This window comes from Bombina bombina, chromosome 1, assembly GCF_027579735.1.
Source record: "Bombina bombina isolate aBomBom1 chromosome 1, aBomBom1.pri, whole genome shotgun sequence".
NCBI classification, from domain to species: Eukaryota; Metazoa; Chordata; class Amphibia; order Anura; family Bombinatoridae; genus Bombina; species Bombina bombina.
Window position 1 is genome coordinate 1181816122 of NC_069499.1, and position 26649 is coordinate 1181842770.

The 26649-nt window shown below is 38.6% G+C and overlaps 1 protein-coding gene across 1 annotated transcript in view; it reads left to right on the forward strand.

Annotated features, from left to right (window-relative positions):
* Positions 1 to 26649, forward strand: part of KCNH6 (potassium voltage-gated channel subfamily H member 6) — a 730996-nt gene that overhangs the window by 476799 nt on the left and 227548 nt on the right. The window contains exons 5-6 of the mRNA XM_053699785.1: positions 14266 to 14691; positions 15650 to 16049. Of these exons, the coding sequence (XP_053555760.1) occupies positions 14266 to 14691; positions 15650 to 16049 (826 nt within the window). The remainder of the gene's footprint in view (positions 1 to 14265; positions 14692 to 15649; positions 16050 to 26649) is intronic.

The window sequence follows — 26649 nt, forward strand, 5'->3', positions numbered from 1 at the left end:
TGCATAATGTTTTTATTAATCTGGATTTTAGAATGTTCCAAAATAAATTTGAATATTGTATTCTGTAAAGAGGGGATAAACGTGTCTGGGAGTGGTATAGGGAGAGTTTGGAGCAGATACAGGATTCTTGGGAAAACATTAATTTTAATGGTGTTGATTCTCCCAACCAGGAAATTTGTTTTCTCTTCCAGGAGGATAAGTCAGTAACTATGTTAGTGAGGAGTTGTTTAAAGTTATGTGCAAAGAGATCATTTGGATTGGGAGTGAGGTGTATCCCCAGGTATTTGAGAGAATGTGGTTGCCATCTAAATGGGAATATGTGTCTAACTCTTTGTATTTCAACAGGTGGGATGTTAATGTTTAAGATTTCGGATTTATTTTCATTGATGAAAAAGTTGGACATTCGACCAAGCTTGACTAATTGCTGTGAAATAAGTGGGATGGTAGTCAGTGGTTTTGTGATGTAGAATAGTATGTCATCCACATATAACATTATCTTGTGATGGGAAATTGGGATGATTCAGAATATTTGGGCCAGAATCTCAATCCCACATGTGAACAGCAGGGGAGACAGCAGACCGCCCTGCCTGGTACCGTTCAAAATTTTCGAAGGAGGTCGAGACCGAACCATTTACTCTGACACAAACTGAAGGGGATGAGTACATTGCAAAAGTCTTATTTATAAAACCCTGACCCAGACCCATTTTTAACAGGACCATCCTTAGCAACTGCCAACCAACGCGGTCGAATGCTTTCTCTGCGTCGGTCGACAAAACCAAAAGGGGGATATTGTGAGTTTTCTCGTGTTCGATCAAATAGATAGCTCTGGTGGTGTTATCTTTTGCCTCCCTAGAGGGAACAAAACCCACCTGATCATTATGGATAAGATCTGGGAGGACTGAGTTTAAGCGGTTGGCTAGTAGCTTGGCAAATAATTTAAGATCTGTATTCAATAACGAAACCGGGTGATAGATTTTTACTTTTGTAATGTCTTTCCCTGGTTTGGGTATGATTGATATGTGTGCTTCTAGAGTGTTAGCGGAAAAGGGGTTGGACTCTGAGATTGAGTTGAAGAGGGTGAGAAGGTGAGGAGATAAGAGATGAGTATATTGCTCTCTATCCCCCTCTTTTATGTAAGGGACTGGGAGAGATGTGGGCAACATACCATTAGTGTAAACTTAAGCTAATTGTGGGAATGTTGTATTGACAATACAGTGATACGCACAAAGGGATCAGTCTGCAGTCGGAAGCTTCAAGGTCAAGTAATGTCCTTGGTGGGAGATTTATTAGCATTGTTTCTGTCCTTCCTTTTTTGCGAATGTACCCTCTGCCACTGTGGTCTTGTAGAGGAGCTATTTTTATTGCTCTCTGGATTTTCAGTTGCAATATATGGTGGGTCCGGGAGCTTCATTGGGATGCTCAGACTTTTTGAAATCTTGTCTAGTACTGAGGACCTTTGTATATGAGGGTGGTACCTTTATATGATATGATCAGGCTGAAGGGGAATCCGCATCAGTATTTTATCTGCTTATCCTGAAGGATGGACGTGAGAAATCTAGTGTCTCTTGTTTTTTGGATAGTACTAGGGCAGAGATCCGGATATATTTGTTTTGAGTGATCCAGGTATGACATTGAACAAGCTTTTCTTGCTTTCTGCCATAATTCTTCTCTGTTAGAGAACCTTAGAAATTTTATAATTACGTCCCATGGAGGAGCATTGGTGGGAGGAGGCGGTCTGAGGGCTCTGTGAGCTCTTTCTATTTCTACCGGTGGGGATTACGGGTTTTCTTTGAGGTGTAGAAATAATCCTTGGAGGTAAGGTTGTAATTCTGTGGTTTTAATGTGTTCAGGGATACCTCGGAAGTGGAGGTTACCTCTCCTGCTTCTGTTTTCCAAGTCCTCAATTTTTTCTTGAGGGAGGTCTAATTTTGAATCTTGGATGTTGGCTTGCGTGGAGATGGAATCCATCATGTTGTTAACAGTGTCTTTTGTTTCCTCTATCTCTTCAACTCTATATCCCAATTCCTTGACTTCTTTGCGCATGGTGGATATTTCAGATGTAATTGGCTGTTTGAGAGAATCAAAGTCCTCTTTTGTAGGGAGTTTAGAGATATCTTCTTTAAGTTGTGCCATAGAATCTGAAGAGAGTGGTGTAGGTCAAGGTGCTAACTGTAATGACTCCGTGACTTTGGGGTTACAGTGTGCGGTATTGCCTTGGTTTTCAGCTGGCTGAAAAAAATTAACTGACAGAGCCAGTTGTATTAGGTTGCGTTTTAAGGTTCTTGTCCCCCTTAAGGTTTTTTTTAAGCAATTTCGGCTACGTAGAGTTGGAGAAATATCTTTTTTTTATTATTTTTTTTTTATTCCTCAGAATGTGCCCACCTAGTTTCCTTCAGGGCACAAGAATTACCTTGCAGGAGTTTTTGGTGTTTCAGATTCTCGTGTTAGGGTTTATATTGTTGTTGCCCCCACACAAGTCACCAGCAAAGTGTAAAAAATGAGGTTGTGAACTTGTATAGTATTTAGTTGAACTGTACCATGTGTAGATAAAGATTGCAGATTTATCATTGCAGCACTGCTTTGTGGCTTTAAGGTTTTTCCCCCTGTATGCTCTGAGTGCGCCTTGGTACTCTTATACTAATTGCTGGAAACAATCTAAGAGACTATGGCTGGGCCATGGTGCTTTGCTTTAAACTTTGGTATGTCTTTTTCTTTTTTATTTGTTCTTCCCCCTAGACTTTTTTATATAATCTTATGTCTCTGTGGTTGTGTTGTCATCCACGTTTATTAGGGAAATTACCAATAACGCTTCATATTCGGCCACAACTTAGGACCGTTATTGGTTGCTGTGTATTATTTTTAGTGTGGCGTACCTGGTTAAGCTTAGCATGAGCTGAGTGCCGTCTTCAAGTGTCTGCTGTCACTTTTCCACGATGGGGAAAAGGCCCCTGTCACCGGTGATAGCCGCCCTGCAAACAGGGCTCGTGAGCTGTAATTTTGTGTCTGCGTGCAAGGGCCTAATTAGTGATCCAGATGGCGGCAGGAGATCTTTCTGAGGAAACGGACGCTCAGTGTGAGAAAGTCTGCGATGCAGTGGTGACCAACTGTGTCACATCTTATTGTAGGTACGTTCCAACAGCTGGTAGGTCAGTTTTGGAATGCCACTGATGTCCTAGAAGGGTTGTGGTCCTGCTATCGTTATGTAGCTATCTGACTATACGGCCATTTGCCAGCATGGCCAGGCTCCGCCCCAGAACGTGCAATTTTAAGAGACTTTTAAATTTATTTCTATAATCGAATTGACTTAATTCTCTTGGTACTATTTGTCAAGAAGCATAGTTAAACTCAGGAGCAGCAATGCACTACTGGGAGCTAGCTAGTGATTGCTGGATATGTATATATATATCTCTTGCCACTCGTTCACCAAATTTGTTCTACTAGGTCCCCGTAGAGCATTGCCACTCTGGACTGGACTTTAACTATGTGTTTAACCCCTTTGTAAGGGTTAAACTAATAGTTCTATGCAACCAACAACGTAATAATAAAATGTTCTAACACATTAGACCATTTTCTATTTTTACTTTTATGCTCACTTGATGCAGAGAAAGGCACAGGAGTGAATTAAAGGTGTGTGTCAAAGAAGGAAAAGCAGAGGGTTGGAGGTGAGTTAATACCAGATGGGGAAGAGTAGCAAATAAAATGTGTCCAAGGTGTGAAGGTACAAAAGAAACAGGAAAGTAAAGCAACAGAATGCAAATGTAGAAAGTGAAGGGAGTGTAGAGGAAAAAAGGAAAAACGGAGATGCTGAGGGTGGAAGAGTGGTGATTTAAAGGGACACTGAACCTAATTTTATTCTTTTGTGATTCAGATAGAGCAGCAATTTTAAACAACTTTCTAATTTACTCCTATTATCAAATTTTATTCATTCTCTTGGTATCTTTATTTGAAAAGCAAGAATGTAAGTTTATATGCCGTCCCATTTTTGGTGAACAACTTGGGTTGTTCTTGCTGATTGGTGGATACATTCACCCACCAATAAACAAGTGCTGTCCAGAGTACTGAACAAAAAAATAGTTGTTTTTTTTTCAAATAAAGATAGCAAGAGAACAAAGAAAAATTGATAATAGGAGTAAATTAGAAAGTTGCTTAAAATTGCATGCTCTATCTGAATCACGAAAGAAAAAAATTGGGTTCAGTGTCCCTTTAATGCTGAAAGAGGTAGTGGAGTAAATTATGTGGTGTGAATGTACAGAAGAAACTAAAGAGAAAAAGCAGAAGGATCAGTGGAGATGGTTCTATAATTGGACCAGGTAGGACCATAGGACCCAGGCAGCATTTGACAGGGGTGGCACATAAGGAGAGCCTATTTCAGCTAATATTGCAATCAGTCTCATAAAAGGTCCATCAGCTGAGTAGCAGCATGGTTTCCTGTGAAATCTTAAACTGCTGCTGAGGTTGGTTGGTTTGGTTGGAGACAAGGGGGCATCATTTCATCCTTTGACCCAGACAGCACAATGTCATGAGCCAGCCCTGGGTGGAGTTAAGTAGAAAGGTTTCATATGAGTTAATGCAGAGGGAAGAAGTTGCACGGATAAAGGTTTATGAAAGGGGTGAATGGAGAGAAACATGAGTCAGAGAAGTGACTGCAGATGATGGTACAAAAGCTAATAAAGAATGTGTCCCAGGAGTGAATGAAGAGGGAAACAGTGATGAAATACAGATGTAGATGAAGACAGGAGAATGAATGAAGCAGGTGGGAGCAGAGAAACCAATGAATGGGAAGACAGGTGAGTAAATACATAGGGATGCAGAAGAGTGAGTGCAGATGAAGGAAGCTGAGGAACTATAGAAGACAGAGTAGTAAGCACAGGAGCCAATAAAACATTTAGTGGCAACATTTGGGTAAGGGAGTGATTGAAACAGCAGTAGACCTACTTACCAGAGGGTCCTGGTGCAAATTTTATTTTGGGCCTGCAAAGGTAGGTCAGTAGTAAGTAATAGTAATAATATACATGCTGCTCTGTATAATGATTTTAAGGATGGATAAATGATAGATAGATGATAGATAGATAATAAATAGATAGATTAGACAGATAAATAGATAGATTAAACAGAGAGATAGATGATTGGTAGATTAGATGATAGATAAATAGACAGACATGCGTTCTGCACTAATAAAAGGCTCTCCTGTATTAGGATTATACACATTCTACACATGCCTTTGTATATACTGGCTGCTATATGAATGAAAACATAGATAAAGGAAGTATCAGAGAGTGGTACAATGGAGAGGGTTACAGATGTAGAGAGAGGTGGGACTATGTACGTTTGGAGTGATGTCACACAGAGAAGAGCTGTGAAAGTGTGCTTGTGAATCACTAAGACTGAGAAACTCACTTCCAGTATGAGCCTGAAAGCACAGCTGAAACCGGTAAGTGGCCATGAGGGGCATGAAAGCTATAGATAGTACTTATTCCCCTAAATGTCCCCAAACACTCAGTGTTTATTACCTGAGTATTAATTCAGTTTACTTGTGACTCCCATGTGTCCACTTTGTCCAGGAGATAGGAGACCATCTAGAAGAGCCTCCTGCTGTTGTATCACTTTGGTAAGTTTATTAAGCAGCAAAAAATGACAATCCCTCTTCATCAAGGGCCATCTCACTCCCCCTTTCTTATTTATGCCTGGTTGGGTGAGACCCAGAGCTATATTGAGCTGGTAGGAGGGGTTTTGGGATGAGCAGGGGGGTCAGTAAAGCCATAAAACCAAGCAGCTTTTTATATAGTGAATGCTCATACAGAAATGCTGTCACTCTGATCTGCAGCTGTACACACTGACAACTTAACTGATTTTGAGGTAAGTGCTATATTACACTCTGTTTTCACGCTCACTGTTTGTCCTCTCACCTCCTGTATTTTCACAGTGTGCTCTTTGAATCTGTAGCTTCAACTCTGTAGTTATTTCAAACTACTTTAGATCTGAAGACTTTTTTTTTAAACTATTTATAAAAAATAAATAAATTAATTTATGGCTTTAGAATGACTGTACTGTAGGATATACCTCACTGTCTTCCATCCACCAGTACAGCTCAGTTAATCTCATCCCCTGTTCAGAAGCCAATTTTATTGGGCCAGATCCACCATCCTTCCAGATAACAAAATAACTGTCTTACCACATCAGGCTACCTATCGGCTCAGCACTTCTATCTATAGAATCCACTGCAATATCAGATGGGGCGTATTGTGGCCTGTGCCTCTACACTGGGGAGCAGGCTTAGGAGGGGCACAACATTTTGAGAGTTTTTTTATATGGTGATGCCTTTTTACTCCTAAACTCTCTAAAGGTTTTATTAATTAATCAATGATCCCTGGTTGTCTACTGGGGGTGCATGACCCCTCTATTAATAAGCCTTTGGTCTCCAAGTGTGAGAATTAGAGAACGCCAGTATAAGCTAAAATTGTAGGATGCTTCTGGAACAGCAGAAACACTTAATACTGTACATGATTCTTTTCTAGATGTCACTTGTTTTGCATTATTTCTATAGTAGTATTTTGTGTTTGTGAATCTCCCAGACAGTGCTAAAGCCACTACCAATGATATACTGTAAGTGAATAACTAAGTCTGTAAAATGCAACTGCACACACAAATGTAAAAATAAGCTGAAGTGTGGAAATGACCAGGTGACATTTCTCATTAATAGTAGTGTTTTGAAGAACACTGGAAGAGAATAATGAATGTATACATGTTCGCTATATACTGATGCTGCTGTGAAAATAAGCTAAGCATGCCAGCATATAATAAGCATTTGAAACCAAAACAAGGAATTTAAGCTCTTTTTTAAAAAAAAAAGAAAAACGGAGAGGAATGTTTGTTCAATGTCTAACTCCAAACAAGGTCTTCTTTATGCATCTTTTCTGTTCCTGGGTTGGCATAAATGATAGAGAGGGGATTAGAACATACATTGGAAATAGAGAAAAGAGTAGTCTCAGATAAGTCACTTTACAGTAAATAGTTATAGATAAGATCTGTACCAATAATTGCACTGCACGAGCCACAAGCACAGTGTCACAGCTACAGAAGTCTAAAGCAGCACAGTGTAATGGTACAGAGTAATGTTATCCTATTACATGTTGCAGGATAATCACATTGTGAAGAGAATAGTAATGACTTGCAGTGTAGTATCATTAAGATTCCGTCATTTGTAGTGTGATACACAATCTCATTATGATTTGCTGTTTTATATTATGACTTGCAGCGTACTAAATTTTGATTCCAGTGTATTTTTATACATTATTTGTTATTGCATAATATTGTTATCATTTGCAGTGCTATAATAATAACATGACTTGCAGTGTAATGTTACAATGATTTTCATTGGTGTAAACGTGATAATTTGCACTGAAAATAACTATGCCATTTTAATTGTCTGTATGATATATTTGTGATACATTTGTGAGTATTACAGGAACACTTGATTTCTCTTACATTTCTCCACTGTTTGGGCTAGATTACAAGTGGATCGCTATTTATTGCTTTAGCTTGCGCACTAACTCCGCTAGATGTAAGCTTTTGTGTCAGGTACCATGCATATTGTAAGTTGAAAGTAAAATGTTTTTGCTCGAGTGCTAATCTGAAAAAAAAAAAAAAAAAGCTTTAACGTATTTCCCCATAGACTTCAAGGGAGAGTGAAAAGTGGAAAAAACTAACACCCTTACACATGGGCAAACTCAATCACATTTTCTCAAGTGTGCTAACCTGACATGACAGTATGAATATTTCACATTCCAATGTTCTTCACATAGAAGAAAATGTTCTGTTTATTCATAAATAAATATTTATATATATATCTGATGGTTTTTAGTGAAATATATATCTATACCTATATACGTATATGATAATATATAGGTATAGCTATATTCATATATATATAGGAATATCTATTTACAAATACTTGGACCATATTACCCTATGTGAAGAACATTGGAATGTGAAATATTTACAGTACATACACAGTTAAACACTTTATTAAATATGAATATTGCATAAATATTATTTTTCATGTTTTCAGCTATTTGACTGCAAAGGGCTCCAATGCACTTATTAGGGATGTGCATTTGTTTTCAGATGATTGTACATTCGTACCGAAAATTGGATATTCGTTTTCGTAAACGAAAGCAAATATTCAAATTAATGCACCAACGAAATTTAAAAAAGAAAAAATAGTGGCAAAATTTGCCAGTATTTATCCATTTCATTTAAATTACTTTTGAAGGGTAAAATACTTACCTTATCAATTCATCAATTGATTGGCAGATGACTCCTCTGCAATCCACTAATCACTGTCCCCCCCCCCCCCCAGGCGTGATGTTTGTGTAAAGGGGCTGAACACCCCAGGGGGAAAACAATGATTAGTGGAGTGCAGATGAGTCATTTGTCAATCAATTGATGAATATGGCGGGCGGAGGAACTGCTATTATCGTTCTGGCATTACAAGGTACAAATCTCAAAAGATAAGTGTATAAACTACACATTTGATTAATGAAAGTCTCATTAATTTTTTCAATTCTATCCTATGACTTGAGCGACTATGCTCAAGTTTACATTCACTTTAACATTTTCTGGTGAGAGCGCTAAAACCGATACTCTTCTTGACAGGTCCCAGCTGTGCTAACAGTAGCCTTAGCCTGGTCGGCACTTAGTTCAGGTCCTGGGAGTTGAACACACTAAGCTTCCTGTTAGCACGGCTGGGACCTATCAAGAAGAGGATCGGGATAGCGCGCTCTCCAGAGCACGTTAGGGAAAGTATTTTACACTTTAAAAGCAGGTATGTAGCTACAGCTGAACTTTTCACCTATAGCTTTGAAATATTTACATTTGTTTTAACGAAAACAAATGTAAATGATTAACGAAAATGCTTTTTTCATATTCTTTTAAACGAAAAGAAAAACAAATAGTGCAGGGAATGAATATTCAGGAAAACGAAATGTCATTGAATATCCGTTATGAAATTTTCCTGTGTAACAAAAATGTCTTCCCTGCACATCCTTAGCACTTATTGTACACACATATCAACATACATATTAGAAGACAAGTATATGTATGTATGTATATGTATGTATCTTTATGTTACACCCCTTTGCAGCCTTTTTTCTAACACCTGAGACCTCATATCTTTGAGCCCTTATAACTTTTTTATTCAATTTCTTTTTAATACTCTTTATTAGATAGTGTTATTATGAGTGTAACTGTATTTTTAAATGTCATTTTGATGTATTTAGTTAACTGGAGCTCTGAAGCCACGGTATCCTGACATGCGTTAAATTCAATTGTGCTCAAGCGAATGCATTTACGTTCAACTTGTAATACGCACTACTTCCAATGTGCACAAACACCCGAGATAAACCTCCTTTTTCGCTTGTGCGCAACAGTTAGCGCACCACTCTTAATCTAGCCCTTGGCTTAGGCAATACTGTGTTATTTTTTTATTATTAGAAAGCACATTTTCACATTACTAACAAGTTATTTAATTTAAAGTCTGTATGTTATTTAGTGGAAAAAAAAGTTTTTAAAAAAAATTCAATAATCCTTTTTTCACTTGGAAGGGAAGTGCCTTATTGCTTTCAAACTGAAGGGTGAGGTGAAGAGTTAAATTCCGGCCTCTTCTGCCTGACTGACATCAGTGTTCCCCGCCAGCTTTATTGATTGGGATTAATTAGCAGCCACTCGCCTTTCCTTTGCCCTTTGCAGAGTTGTGCACAGTGTCTATAAGAATTAGCATCTCCCTGTCCCAGCTCCTACTCCCAGAATGCACAGCAAATAAGACCTGTTCAGTGGTAGATACATACATATAATATGTGAGCAAATCCATAGTACAAGCCACCCAGCAAAGCTAACAGAAAAACTCACAAACAGATTTTTATATAAAGAAGGTCCATCAGGTTTGTCCCTATATAATTATTAGAAGGTACTTATGCACACTACTCCAGAACCTGCTAGGCTCCAACTTGGGATTATAGGGTAGATTTATCATGGTGCGATCAGACATGATACAATGTAGCGTATCATGTCCGCTGCACATCAATAAATGCCGACAACATACACTGTCAGCATTTATCATTGCAGCAGCAGTTCTGGTAAACTGCTGGTGCAATGCCGCCCCCTGCAGATTCGCCGCTAGCAGGGGGTGTCAATCAACCCGATCAAATACGACAAGGCATTTATTACTGCCTAAGTAAATGCTTGTGCCGATCTGCCAGCTGCTTTTACACAACCAATTGCTTGACAGCTGCTTCTTATAGAGACATGAGACCCAACATTTTTCTTCCATGATTCAGACAGAGAATGCAATTTTAAACAACTTTCCAAATTACTTTTATTATATAATTTTCTTCATTATCTTGGTATCCTATGTTTAAAAAACAGCATTGCACTACTGGGAGCTAGCTGAACACATTGGGGCCCATTTATCAAGCTCCGAACGGAGCTTGTGGGCCTGTGTTTCTAGCGAATCTTCAGACTCGCCAGAAACAGCAGTTATGAGGCAGTGGTCTAAAGACAGCTGCTCCATAACCCTGTCCGCCTGCTCTGAGCAGGCGGACAGGAATCAACACAATTCAACCCGATCGAGTATGATCGGGTTGATTGACACCTCCCTGCTGGCATCTGATTGGCCGCGAGTCAGCAGGGGGCGGCGTTGCACCAGCAGCTCTTGTAAGCTGCTGGTACAATGTTAAATGCGGAGAGCGTATTGCTCTCCGCATTCAGTGAGGTCTTGCGGACCTGATCCACACTGTCGGATCAGGTCCGCATGACCTTTGATAAATAGGCCCGTTGGGTGAGCCAATAACGAACTACATATGTGCATCCTCCACTCAGCAGCTCCTAAGCCTACCTAGGTATACTTTTAAACAACGGATACCAAGATAACAAAACAATGGCTAGATTACGAGTGTTGCGTTATGAGTAAAAAAGCAGCGTTAAGGCTCATAACGCTGCTTTTTCACTAAAGCTGCAATTACGAGTCTTGTAGGTACAGCTGTCCCGCACACTTTTCTGGCCGTACCGCAAATTAACTTACGCAATTGCAGTAAAGTCTTTTTTCAATGGGACTTCCATAGCGCCGATATTACAAGCTTTTTTTTGGAGGCCAAAAAGTGAGCGGTACAGCCTATCCCGCAAGATTCGTAACGCATTCTAAAGTCAGTAGTTATGAGTTTTATGCTACAGCTTTGTAGTGTAAAACTCATAACTAAAGTGTTAAAAAGTACACTAACACCCATAAACGACCTATTAACCCCTAAACCGAGGCCCTCCCGCATCGCAAACACTAAAATAAAAATATTAACCCCTGATCTGCCGCTCCGGACATAGCCGCCACTAGAATAAACATATTAACCCCTAAACTGCTGCACTTCCGCCTCACAAACACTAGTTAAATATTATTAACCCTTAATCTGCCGCCCCTAACATCGCTGCAACCTACATTACAGTTGTTAACCCCTAATCTGCCACCCCCATTGTCGCCGCCACTATACTAAAGTTATTAACAACTAAACCCTAACCTTAACACCCCCTAACTTAAATATAATTTAAATAAATCTAAATAAAAATCTTATCATTACCTAAATAATTCCTATTTAAAACTAACTACTTACCTGTAAAAAAATATTTACATCTTAGGTTTTATTTTTATTTTACAGGCAAGTTTGTATTTATTTTAACTAGGTAGAATAGTTATTAAATAGTTAACTATTTACTAACTACCTAGCTAAAATAAATACAAATTTACCTGTAAAATAAAACCTAACCTGAGTTACACTAACATCTAACCTTACACTAAAATTAAATAAATTACCTAACGTAAATACAATTACCTAAATTACAAAAAACAAACACTAAATTACACAAAATAAAAAAAATACATTATCAGATATTTAAACTAATTACACCTAATCTAATAGCCCTATCAAAATACCCCCCCCCCAAAATAAAAAAAAAACCTAGCCTAAACTAAACTACCAATTGCCCTTAAAAGGGCCTTTTGCAGGCATTGCCCCAAAGAAATCAGCTCTTTTACCTGTAAAAAAAATACAACCCCCCCAACAGTAAAACCCACCACCCACACAACCAAACCCCCCAAATAAAAACCTAACTAAAAAACCTAAGCTCCCCATTGCCCTGAAAAGGGCATTTGGATGGGCATTGGCTTTAAAAGGGCATTTAGCTCTATTGCTGCCCAAACCCTAACCTAAAAATAAAACCCACAAAATAAACCCTTAAAAAACCTTACACTAACCCCCGAAGGTCCACTTACAGTTTTGAAGAGCCGACATCCATCCTCAACGAAGCCGGGAGAAGTCCTTAACGAAGCGGCAAGAAGTCCTCAACGAAGCCGGGAGAAGTCTTCATCCAGATGGGCAGAAGTCTTCATCCAGATGGCATCTTCTATCTTCATCCATCTGGCAAGGAGTGGGTCCATCTTCAAGACATCCAGCGCGGAGCATCCTCTTCTTCCGACGTCTAACGAAGAATGAAGGTTCCATTAAATGACGTCATCCAAGATGACGTCCCTTGAATTCCGATTGGCTGATAGAATTCTATCAGCCAATCGGAATTAAAGGTGAAAACTTCCTATTGGCTGAACTCGGGGGTTCGTGTTAGGTGTAAACATAAATTTAGTTTCCCCATAGGAATCAATGGGGCTGCGTTACGGAGCTTTATGCTGCTTTATTGCAGGTTTTAGGCTTTTGTTCAGCCGGCTCTCCCCACGAGCACAATTGTGTACAACCAGCTCACCGCTGACTTAAGCAGCCCTGGTATTGGAGTGTGGTATGGAAAACAATTTTGCTCTACGCTCACTTCTTGCCTGATAACGCCGGGTTTAGGAAAACCTGTAATACCAGCGCTGTAGGTAAGTGAGCGGTGACAATAACGTGCAAGTTAGCACCGCACCCCTAATAACGCAAAACTCATAATCTAGCCGCAAATTAGATAATATAAGTAAATGGTAAAGTTGTTTAAAATCACATGCTCTATCTAAATAAAAGGTGATTTAATTTCCCTATAACTAGGGGTTTACAAGCTCACATTAGAGCATAAAAACTTACTAGTGATCTATAAAGTGGTATAATAACCTATTTCTAAAACCTCTTCTTGTAGAACCATCCTGTCAGTTTTGTCTGCTGTGCTATTGCATTGTTTACCAAGTTGCATCTAGAAACTGCTATTCTTTTTGTTTCTCCCTATCATACAGGGTGTTATAGATATGAGTGAGCTATGACATATGGTAGTATGTCCCCTCCCTATACGATAATATATATAGGAGGGAGCTATAGTAGATAAGATGTTGCCATCCCCATTAGGTGACGTAAGAAAGTAATGAGTCTTTTCATCACCAAGGGGGTCTGATCCACCCCCTCAGAGCAACACAGTGCCATACAATGGAAAAATATGAGACTTGGAGTTTATTCTTCCACTGCAAAGTGCATAGGTAGATAGTGCATATGTTTTATGGTGTCTTAATTTGCGTTTCCCATTTGGACATGCGGATAATATAAAGTCTGACAGACATAAAGTCTGTCTCTCCCCCCACCGGGTAATACATGATAACATGGTATTAGACATAGGGGTAGATTTATTATATGCCGGGCGGACATGATTCACTGTAGTGAATCATGTTTGCTCGACATCGCTAAATGCCGACAGCATACGCTGTCGGTATTTAACATTGCACCATCATTTCTTGTGAAATGCTTGTGCAATGCCACCACCTGCACATTCATAGCAAATTGGCCGCTAGCTTGAAACAGGATGATTGCAGTCCATCACCTAAAAGGTGGCGGACAAGTTAAGGAGCAGCAGTCTTAAGACCGCTGCTTCTTAACTTCAGGCGGACACAGCATCTGATCCATAGAGTTTGCCACCTTGTTGTAGAGTTTCAAACTAATACAAATGGAGGAACAACATTGGTACTACTGGAGCTGAGTGCTACTGGCACATGAGTGTGTTTCACCCTCAGTGTTTATAGATATATTAAAATGAGTCCGACATGCATTATATGTGGAAATTAAAAATAATTTAGAACATTGTCTGAGTGTCTAAGATACTCTTAGATTCCACTGTTTATTAAGCAAGAAGAAAGGTGACAGAATTATATTAGAGTTACTTTTTATGAGCCTTATATAAATTAAAGGAATAAAAGATATCTATAGCTTAGGTTGTGTTACTTTTGTTTGTATCTCTGATTTATTGACCTTCTTTTTGCAGGTTCTTTCCCTTGGTGCAGACGTGTTGCCAGAATACAAGCTGCAGGCTCCGCGGATTCACAGATGGACCATCCTGCACTACAGCCCATTCAAAGCAGTGTGGGACTGGCTAATCCTATTGCTGGTCATTTACACAGCCATATTCACCCCTTACTCTGCTGCCTTTCTACTAAACAACCAGGAGGAGGAGAAGAGCTGGGAGTATTGTTACTCTTGCAACCCGCTCAACATAGTTGACCTGATAGTGGACATTATGTTCATAGTGGACATAATCATTAACTTCCGCACCACCTATGTCAACATTAATGACGAGGTGGTGAGCCATCCTGGAAAGATAGCTATCCATTATTTTAAAGGATGGTTCCTCATAGATATGGTGGCGGCAATACCCTTTGATCTGCTTATCTACAGAACGGGTTCAGATGAGGTAAGGATACCACTAAATAATCTAATGGCCATTCTCTTGGGGCTGGGGTTTGTTTTGGAGTGTTACTACATAATAACCTATTATCTTGTCAGCATGAAATACCATATGCTACAGTTCTAATGTCAAAATTGCACCACAGAAGATGCCACACTATATGTAGGATTCCCAGAAGCTGCTTTATTAATGGTAGGATTTCAGCCCAGAAACTCATGTGCTAGTGGCTGGACTTTATAACAACTGCTGTATTACTAAAGTCTTTTTAACTAACTTGTCATGTACCCAATATGCCAGTTTCCCTAACTGAGCATAGATAGGTTACTCAGACACTGATCAGCCTAAGCAGGGAAATACTTCAAAACTTTGGGCTTGACTTTAGTGGAGCTACAACAAAACATAGATGTTAAAACAAATGCAAAAACTATTTTTAATAGTGGCTTCATTTTTGTGACTGTATCTAAGTCCCATATATATGATGTAACAGTGATGAGTGTAACTAAATAGCAGCTTCTTATGACTGGCTTTAATGACCAACCCAGTAATTAGTTAGTGGCCTTTAAAACAGTTAACACTGTTAACTATTTTATATAGGTACAGCATTAACCTTTTACTTTGCTTGTAAGCTAACACCCAAGAGAACACCTGCACATTTTCCCTCAGCACATCCCTCATTACCCTACACAACTTCCTATACAAACTTCAGCCAGAAAAAGCTCCCTATAGCTCAAGGGACCTGCTCTACCCCACCCAAACAGCTCAACTACTATCCCCTCACCCAAACAGCCACCCAGGACCCACTCTATCTTAAAAATCTAGGCTGTGAAGTTCAAATTAATATTTATAACCTTAATAATGCCAGATATATAAGGGTTAATTTATTATAAAGTTGAATAACAATAGGATGAGAGAATTATCATTTCAATATGTAATAACTTAACCAGCATGATTTTTGCAATTCCAGACCACCACATTAATTGGCCTACTTAAGACTGCACGGCTGCTGAGGTTGGTGCGTGTGGCAAGAAAACTAGATCGCTATTCTGAGTATGGAGCAGCAGTGTTGTTCTTGCTGATGTGCACTTTTGCTCTCATCGCCCACTGGCTGGCCTGCATTTGGTATGCTATTGGCAATGTAGAGCGTCTATACATGGTGCACAAGATTGGTTGGTTAGATAACTTGGCCAACCAAATTGGGAAGAGCTACAATGACACAGATGAAGCTTCTGGGCCTTCCATCAAGGACAAGTATGTGACTGCCTTGTACTTCACCTTCAGCAGCTTGACCAGTGTGGGCTTTGGAAATGTTTCACCAAATACCAACTCAGAGAAGATCTTTTCTATCTGTGTCATGCTAATTGGATGTAAGTGCTCTTATGAAGAGGTATAGAGGTATGCTGTAATTGGGAAGGGTTCAATAGTTCTGGAACTGACAGTCTGTGGTTGGCTATAAATACAATACCCATTATTGTTAATGATTCAATGATCAATGAGATTTCTAGCCCATTAAGGCCACACTTATGGCCTTGATGGGCTAGAAATAATGATAGATGATAACTTTTTTAATTTACCATAAAATATAGTAGACTTGCTCCAAAACAATGCAAACATATTCAGAATTAATATTCTAATCTATGCTAATCCTCAAAAACTGGAAACTTTACAAAACAGTTATAGTTATTATCACCCCTATCGGTACAATCCTTTATAGAGATATAGTTTTGTCCTCTAGATCCTATTTGGCTGGTCTTCCACTGCATTATACCATTCATGGCTCTTATTATGATCTATGAACGTTAATGAGGGTCATTATGACACAGTAATATAGTTTGCTATTCTGCATGTTTGCTTTTCAGTATGTCATTCTTCATCTGTGACTCCCTGAGGGTCTGATTATCTAACATTCTCCAGGTCAAATGTGAAAAACCTAGCTGACACGCGCAGGGGCTGTCCTCAGGGAATTATTTAAAAAAGGTGCTGTCCCTCCGAGTTGCAAAATGCCTCCCTTAGAAAGTAATGAAGTTTGACGGAAAGGGAAACTTTGTTGGGGAGAGCAAAGTTAGCAGTGATCAGGTGGCGCACTCTTAAAATGAAATCCTGCAGCCAATATATTTTACATTACGCTGCTTTTTGCGTAAAGCATCTTACAATCATCTATACTTTCGTACACGTGTTTTTCTATTAGAGTATTAAGTATTTTGCATATTTTGTCTAATAAATATCAGATTACTCTGTTTTCAGCATATAGTATTTTACAATTGCCATCAGATTACTCTGTTTTTATCGTATAGTATCTTACAATTGCCTCTAGTTTCATATGTTTTTCTATTAGGGTAATGCATCTTTAAGTATTTTGACACATTCTCACCACCTTTAAAGGCACAATTTGGCCAAAATTAAACTTGGAAGAAAGAAAATGAAGGCGCTTCATAGGGTGAGTAAGTTCGAACAAGGTAAAAACTTTAAAAGAAGACAAGTGGCAACTCATGTTTAGCTGGCACCACCAGTGGTGCGTGAGACGTGAGCTGGGGCACACCGGTCCCCCAGCGAGACAGTCACTGGCAGTTGCAGTCGGGCTAAGAGTGCAGCTTGTAGATTCAGTGATACCAGGAAAAGCCAAACACCGTCAGTACATTCTACTAATTCTCTGTGAGGAAATCACCCCAGGATGCAGCTGTAACAGGTGAGGTGGAGTAAAGTTGAAATGCATTTCTCGCAAGAGCTTCAGCTTCTCCCCTCCTTTTCTTCTCCAAAGAAAATGCAGCCAGCGCTGGGAGGAGACTCTCAACTGAGGGGCAAATTAGAGTAGTTCTGTGGCCAGTTCAACTTTACTCCACCCCATCTGTTACAGCTGCATCCTGGGCTGATTTCCTCACAGAGATTTAGTAGAATGTACTGACAGTGTTTGGCTTTTCCTGGTATCACTAAATCTACAAGCTGCACTCTCAGCCCGACTGCAACTGCCAGTGACTGTCTCGCTGGGGGGACCGGGGGGACCCAGATGGCGTCTCATGCACCACTGGTGGTGCCTGCTAAAACGTGAGTTGGCACTTGTCGTCTTTTGAAGTTTTTACCTTGTTCGAATTTACTCACCCTATGAAGCGCCTCCATTTTCTTTCTTACATGTCGTTCTAGCATCGCTTGGGATTCAGGATCCCTGCTTTGGAGTGTCTAATCGCTGGGTGCTCCTTCCACTTGGATACCTCATACTTCTTATTATTACAAACTTTTTGGTTTGCTGACATTTGTTCATAATTATTATTATTTTTGTTATTTTTTACTTTTTTCTCATATTTTTTTTCTTTTATTTATTATTCTTTATTGCTTTATATTATTATATTGTTTCATGCACTCGATTTTTACTTTATAGTTATATTATTAGTTTAGTCTATTACTTTTTGTTTTTTTGCTCTGCCCATTTATGGGATTGATTTTACTGTACTTTTGTTTTGAGTTATAGTGAGCACCCCCTTTTTGTTATCGCACATAGTGGGTATTAGATCCCGTGTGCTTTAACATCATAATTTCACAAATTATCTTTCATGATTCAGATAGGGTATGCAATTTTAAACAACTTTCCCATTCACTTTTTTCATCAAATTTGCTTTGTTTTCTTGGTATTTTTAGTTGAAAGCTAAACCTAGGTAGGCTCATATGCTAATTTCTAAGCCCTTGAAGGCCATTTCTTATCTTAATGCATTTTTACAGTTTGCACAGCTACAGGGTGTTAGTTCATGTGTGTCATATAGATAACATTGTGCTTACGCCCGTGGAGTTACTTATGAGAGATTTGGCTAAAATGCAAGTCTGTCAAAAGACCTGAAATACGGTACAGTCAGCAGAGGCTTAGATACAAGGTAATCACAGAGATAAAAAGCATATTAATATAACCATGTTGGTTATGCAAAACTGGGGAATGGGTAAATAAAGGGATTATCGATTTTTTGAAACAATAACAATTTTGGAGTAGACTGTCCCTTTAAGATTGCGAGTAAAAACAGACAGAAAATGTTTAAAGAATATGCAATACCAGGAGGATAACTTTCAGCTACACCCATGGAACTCCCCTATTCAGCCCACAAGTAGAGGTAGGGAGACTCATTTCTCCTATGTGACATGATATGTGTTGATCATATAGATTAAATAAATACTTCATATTAATTTCTGTAATTATGGGAATGTTACTAGGCTTATGTCACCTCTACACCCACTGGTTTGTGCCCTTTTTCTTACAGTTTCTGACAGCGAGATCTATATTATTGGTTTAAAATTTCTTTGTTTCTGGGGTCATTATCATTAACAATTTTATCAGTTATTACAAGAAAAAGCAACAAAATCATAAATACATAGCTGTTGATTATTTGCAATACAAATCTTGCCTTTTCTATTTATTTGAGTGAGAATGACCCTTTGCGCAATCAAAAGCCATACGCCTAGATTACAAGTTTTGCGTTAGAGGCTGTGCCGTGCAAACGAGCAGTTTATGCTCACCGCTCACAGACAGCGATGGTATTACGGGTTTTTACAAACCCGGCGTTAACCGCAAAAAAGTGAGCGTAGAGCAAAATTTAGCTCCACATCTCACCTCAAAACCAACGCTGCTTATGTTGGCGGTAAGCAGCCAAATATAAATGTTATTCTCCCATAGGAATCAATGGCCCCAATGTCGCCTCAACCTAACTACATTTATTAACCCCTAATCTGCCTCCCCCAACGTCGCCGCCACTATAATAAACATATTAACCCCTAAACCTAAGTCTAACCCTAACCCACCCTAACTTAAATATAATTTAAATAAATCTAAATAAAAGCACTACCATTAACTAAATAAATCCTATTTAAAACTAAATACTCACCTGTGAAATAAACCCTAAGCTAGCTACAATATAACTAATAGTTACATTGTATCTAGCTTAGGGTTTATTTTTATTTTACAGGCAACTTTGTATTTATTTTAACTAGGTACAATAGTTATTAAATAGTTATTAACTATTTAATAATTACCTAGTTAAAATAAAGACAAATTTACCTGTAAAATAAAACCTAACCTAAGTTACAATTACACCTAATTTAATTGTAGTATAGTTCTAGGTGTTATTGTAACTTAGGTTAGGTTTTATTTTACAGGTAAATTTGTCTTTATTTTAACTAGGTAGTTATTAAATAGTTAATAACTATTTAATAACTATTGTACCTAGTTAAAATAAATACAAAGTTGGCTGTAAAATAAAAATAAACCCTAAGATAGCTACAATGTAACTATTATATTGTAGCTAGCTTAGGGTTTATTTTACAGGTCAGTATTTAGTTTTAAATAGGAATAATTTAGTTAATTATAGTAATATTATTTATATTTATTTAAATTATATTTAAGTTACAGGGTGTTAGGGTTAGACTTAGATTTAGGGGTTAATAATTTTAATATAGTGGGGGCGACGTTGGGGCGGCAGATTAGGGGTTAATAAGTGTAGGTAGGTGTCGGCGATGTTAGGGACGGCAGATTAGGGGTTAATAATATTTAACTAAGGTTTGCGATGTGGGAGTGCGGCGGTTTAGGGGTTAATATATTTATTATAGTGGCGGCGATGTCCGGTTTGGCAGATTAGGGGTTAAAAAAATTATTTTAGAGTTTGCGATGTGGGGGGCCTCGGTTTAGGGGTTAATAGGTAGTTTATGGGTGTTAGTGTACTTTTTAGCACTTTAGTTAAGAGCTTTATGCTACGGCATTGTAGTGTAAAACTCTTAACTACTGACTTTAAAATGCGGTACCAGGCTTGACAGGAGAGGGTCTACTGCTCACTTTTTGGCAGACTCGTAATACTGGCGCTATGCAAGTCCCATTGAAAATATAGGATACGCAATTGACGTACTGTAAGTGGATTTGCGGTATTTCCGAGTCTGGCCAAAAAAGTGAGCGGTGAGCCTATACCTTTAAGACTCGTAATACCAGTGGCGCGTTAGAAAGCAGCGTTAGGACCGGCTAACGCTGCTTTTTAAGGCTAACGCAAAACTCGTAATCTAGGCCATAGTGTTTGCAAGCCATAGGCAGCCTTAGTATTAGGCCAAATAGACGACAGCCTAAGGCCTTGCTCATGATGGGGCCTCGCAGAGTGACATAGAAAAAAATGGCCTTTTTTTGCCCTGGGACATTTGTTTTTGGTAACATAGCCGTGCCTACCAGCTTTCTCCTTGCACAGCTGTATATCCTAACCCTCACAGCCTTTTACACAACTGCAATATATCTGGCTGTCAAGAGCAGGATCCTCACTTCCCTTCACCTTCTGCCTGTCCCTGTGCGGTGGTGTAAGCCTCAGCATAATCATGAGAGGGGGGCAGGCAACAATGAACATGTAAAAGGGGCAGGGTGACTCTGCCGTTGTGTATTTTAACCCCTTTGCAATCAGAGGTGATAAGCTGCTCTTAACATTTCTTATACTCAACTGTCCTTCCTCTCACACCTGTCCTCTTTCTCTTCCTACACAACCAGGTGTACAGTACAGGGACATACTTAATAGATAAAAAAAATAAACATAAGAGAAAAAAAAAATGAGAAAAATAATTTGGCCTTTACATTATACAATAAGATCCATTTATCAAATACTGAAATTGTAATTATGGGTTTAATTTTTATTTTAATAAGTCAGAAATTACTTATTATCTCCTCTGATGTGGCCAGTAAGGACAGATATAAGTAAGATATTGCTCAAATCAAACATCCACTGTGTAGAACGTACCACAGTTAGGCTTCTGAAGTAAGCACTCTCTTTGAAATTGCAAAAAACACAATGTTCAAAGTCAAATTACAGGAAAAGTACATTACAGATTTTATGGAAATTCAGTTTGAGTTTTATGCTCCCTTAAAAAAGTACTGAGACCATTGGAGTTACATTAAACTATTTTTTCTTTGTTTCATCTTTTTAATGGATATTTATACTTGTGGGGCCTATCATTATCCACCAATAGAGCTCTCTGTGAGTGTTATCCAGCCTATGAATAATATATCTCATGGACTGGATGTGTACAAATATACATTTCCTGCTAGTTAAACTAAGATAAGATAAGTTTATACAATGCATGACATCTTTTTTTTTTTTCTTTTAAAGAGAGATATTAAAGTCAAAATTAAACTTCCTTAGAAAATATTGCTGTTATCAATTTTGCTTCTGTTTTTTTTTTGTTGATAAAATTTAGGTTGGCTCACAGGAGCTCTGGAGCTTTAATAGTTAAAAACTGTTCCAAAAAGTGCTGCTAAATAGTGCTAAAGACACGTGCACACTCCTGAGCTCCTATGAGTCTACCTAGATTAACTCTTCAACAAATGGTTAAAAGAAAACAAAGCCGATTTGATAATAAAAGTAAACAGTTTTTGTTTAATTTGCATCCTCTATCTAAACCTCCACTGTTATACGCCAACAAAAGAAACATAATAAAACTAAAAAAGATTGGGCCAGATTACGAGTGAAGCGCAAACGTTTGCATGTAAGAGAGAAGGGGTTTATCGCGGGTGTTTGTGCTTGTTGGTCTTACCGCTGGTATAATGAGTTGAAAGTAAACGCGATCACATGAGCGCAATCGCGATTTACGCTATTATGATTACCGCAACTTCAGAACTCTGGTTAACTCTTTTGCAAAACGAAAAAGTTGTACAAACCATATCGAAAAATACATTACAACGTACAGTTACACTCATAATAACAACATCTAATAAAAATTATTAAAAAAAATATTGCACAAAAAAAGTTATAAGGGCTCAAAGAAATGAGGTCCATTTATATATACATATGTATTTATATGTGTATATATGTATTTATATGTGTATATATGTATTTATATGTGTATATATGTATTTATATGTGTATATATGTATTTATATGTGTATATATGTATTTACAGACATATACGAATACGAATACGATCGGCCAATCTGCAGGGGGCGGCATTGCACCAGCAGTTCACAAGCACTGCTGGTGCAATGATAAATGCCGACATCGTATCATGTCCGCTCACACTTGCATAAATATACCCCTATGGGGCATATTTATCAAAGTGTCAACCGAAAATACGCCGGAATTCTGCATCGTAATTGTTGCAAGATTGTTCCGACCTAGTTATCAAAGCCTCAAGATCGGCAAATGTGGAAATTTGTGAAGTAACATACAATCCTGCGATCTCAATCCGATGCAGATCGATGCTTACGTCATTATCGATGTACCGAATACACATGTGGCTCAATTTGAAACTTTTTCCAATTTATCAAACTTCTATCAGGTACGCTCACGGCTATTCCGAAGCATCGTACCTGGTTTTCAATCTGCCACCCTTGAGGCCGTGGATGCCATATAAATCAATATGTTCAATACTGCAAGAGAATGAAGCATACCCCTTTGATTTCTATGGTAGAAAAAAAGTTACATTTGCACCTAACACCCGAACATAAACCCTGAGTCTAAACACCCCATATCTGCCGCCCCGACATCGCCACCACCTACATAATGTTATTAACCCCTATTCCGCCGCTCCCCGACACTGCCGTCACTAAATTAACTTCTTAACCTCTGGCCTCCCACATCACCACCATTAACTAAACCTATTAACCCATAAACCGTCAGCCACCACCATCGCAAAAAACTAAATTAAACTATTAACCCTTAAACCTAACAACCCCTTAACTTTAAATTAAAATTACAACATCCCTATCTTCAAATAAACTAAAACTTACCTGTAGAATTAAAATAAACTAATTTTAAACTATTAATTAACCTACCCTAACTATTATATTACAATTAAATTAAACTACCAATTAAATAAAGTAAATTACATATTAAAAAACCTAACCCTACTAAAATTATTTAAATATACAATTAAACATTATTACAAAGTCCTAAATTACAAATAAAAAAAACCAGTTAAACCCCCCCCCCACTAAATTACAAAAAATAACAAACCAAATTATCAAAAATAAAAAAATGTACACCTAATCTAATAGCCCTATCAAAATAAAAAAGCGCCCCCCCCAAAATAAAAAAACTCTAGCCTACAATAAACTACCAATGGCCCTTAAAAAGGCCTTTTGTGGGGCATTGCCCCAAAGATAACAGCTCTTTTACCTGGAATAAAAAAAAAATACAAACACCCCCCCAACAGTAAAACCCACCACCTAACCAACCCCCCAAATGAAAAAAATATCTAAAATAACCTAAGCTACCCATTGTCCTGAAAAGGGCATTTGTTTGGGCATTGCCCTTAAAACTGAATTTAGCTCTTTTACTTCCCAGACCCTAATCTACAAATAAAATCCACCCAAAAAACCCTTTAAAAAACCTGACACTAACCCCCGACGATCTACTTACAGTTCTTGAAGTCCGCTGGCTGGATGGATGCTTCAAGCAGAAGTCCTCATCTAGGTGGCAAGAAGTCTTCATCCATACAGCAAGAAGTCTTTATCCAGGCAGCCTCTTCTATCTTCATCCAGCCGGTGCGGAGCGGGTCCATCCTGAAGACATCCGGCACAGAGCATCCTCTTCATACTGTCGCCGTCGTACACTGATTCTTCAATGCAAGTGACGCAATCCAAGATGGCATCCCTTGCATTCCTATTGGCTGAATGATTTTAATCAGCCAATAGGAATTAGAGCTGCTAAAATCCTATTGGCTGAATGAGAGCTTAATCCTATTGGCTGATTGAAATCTTAGGGTTTTTTAAGGGTTTTTTGGGTGGGTTTTATTTTTAGATTAGGGTCTGGGCAGTAAAAGAGCTAAATGCCCATACAAATGCTCTTTTCAGGGCAATGGGTAGCTTAGGTTATTTAAGAGGTTTTTTTATTTGGGGGGGTTGGTTGGGTGGTAGGTTTTACTGTTGGGTGGTGTTTGTATTTTTCTCTTGTTAAGTGTATCCAGTCCACGGATCATCCATTACTTATGGAATATATTCTCCTTCCCAACAGGAAGCTGCAAGAGTCCACCCACAGCAAAGCTGCTATATAGCTCCTCCCCTAACTGCCATATTCAGTCATTCTCTTGCAAGCCTCAACATAGATAGGAGGTTGTGAGAGTCTGTGGTGCTTTCTACTTAGTTTATTCTTCAATCAAAAGTTTGTTATTTTTAAATGGCACCGGAGTGTGCTGTTTATCTCAGGCAGTATTTGGAAGAAGAATCTGCCTGCGTTTTTCTATGATCTTAGCAGACGTAACTAAGATCCATTTGCTGTTCTCACACATTCTGAGGAGTGAGGTACTTCAGAGGGGGAATGGCGTGCAGGTTTTCCTGCAGATAAGGTATGTGCAGTAAAATATTTTTCTAGGAATGGAATTGACTAAGAAAATACTGCTGATACCGAAGTAATGTAAGTAAAGCCTTAAATGCAGCGATAGCGACTGGTATCAGGCTTATTAATAGAGATACATACTCTTGTAAAAATGTGTTTTAAAACGTTTGCTGGCATGTTTAATCGTTTTTTAACATATGTTTGGTGATAAAACTTATTGGGGCCTAAGTTTTTTCCACATGGCTGGCTTAAATTTTGCATAGAAACAGTTTCATGAGGCTTTCCACTGTTATAGTATAAAAGTTACAGTTGGTGCAGTTAAAATTACAAACAGTGACATTCAGCTTCCCTCAGCAGTCCCCTGCATGCTATAGGACATCTCTGAAGGGCTCAAAAGGGCTTCAAAAGTAGGAGCTGTTATGACTGTTTAAAACATATTTTTTGTTTTGTTAATCTGTTTTTTGTATTAAGGGGTTAATCATCCATTTGCAAGTGGGTGCAATGCTCTGCTAACTTGTTACATACACTGTAAAAATGTTGTTAGTTTAACTGCCTTTTTTCACTGTTATTTCAAATTTTGGCAAAATTTGTTTCTCTTAAAGGCACAGTAACGTTTTATATATTTGCTTGTTAACTTGATTTAAAGTGTTTTCCAAGCTTACTAGTCTCATTATTAGTCTGTTCTAACATGTCTGACATAGAGGAAGCTCTGTGTTCATTATGTTTTAAAGCCATGGTGGAACCCCATCTTAGAATGTGTACCAGATGTACTGATTTCATGTTAAACAATAAAGATCATTTTTTGTCTTTAAAAACATTATCACCAGAGGATTCTGTCGTGGGGGTAGTTATGCCGACTAACTCTCCCCACGTGTCAGACCTTTTGACTCCCGCTTTAGGGACTCACGCTCAAATGGCGCCAAGTACATCAAGGGCACCCATAGCGTTTCTTTACCAGGGGATTCTGTCGAGGGGAAAGTTATGCCGACTAACTCTCCCCACGTGTCAGACCCTTCGACTCCCGCTTCAGGGACTCACGCTCAAATGGCGCCAAGTACATCAAGGGCGCCCATAGCGTTTATTTTACAAGACATGGCAAAGGTGGTGAATAATATTCTGGCAGCAGTATTAGTCAGACTACCTGAAATTAAAGGAAAGCAGTTAGCTCTGGGGGTAGATACAGAGCATACAGACGCTTTAAGAACCATGTATGATACTACCTCACAATATGCTTAGTCTGTGGGTGATTTTTTTTTTTTTTTTTTTTGACTCAGGGAAGATGATTTAACCTGATTCTGATATTTCTACATTTAAAATGTATGCTTGAGAACCTCCACTTGTTGCTCAGGGAGGCTTTGGCTGCTCTGAATGAATGTGTACAATCGCAGGGCCAGAGAAATTGTGTAGACTGGATAAATAATATGCAGTGCCGGTGTGTACTGATGTTTTTCCAATACCTAAAGAGGTTTACTAAAATTTTTTTTAATAAGGAATGGGATAGACCAGGTGTGCCGTTCTCTTCCCCTCCTATTTTTTAGAAGAATGTTTTCTAATAGTTGCCACCACACGGGACTTCTGGCAGACAGTTCCTAAGGTGGAGAGAAGAGTTTCTACTCTAGCTAAGCGTACCACTACCTCTGACGAGGACAGTTGTGCTTTTTAGATCCAATGGATAAAAAATGTTTATTCAACAGGGTTT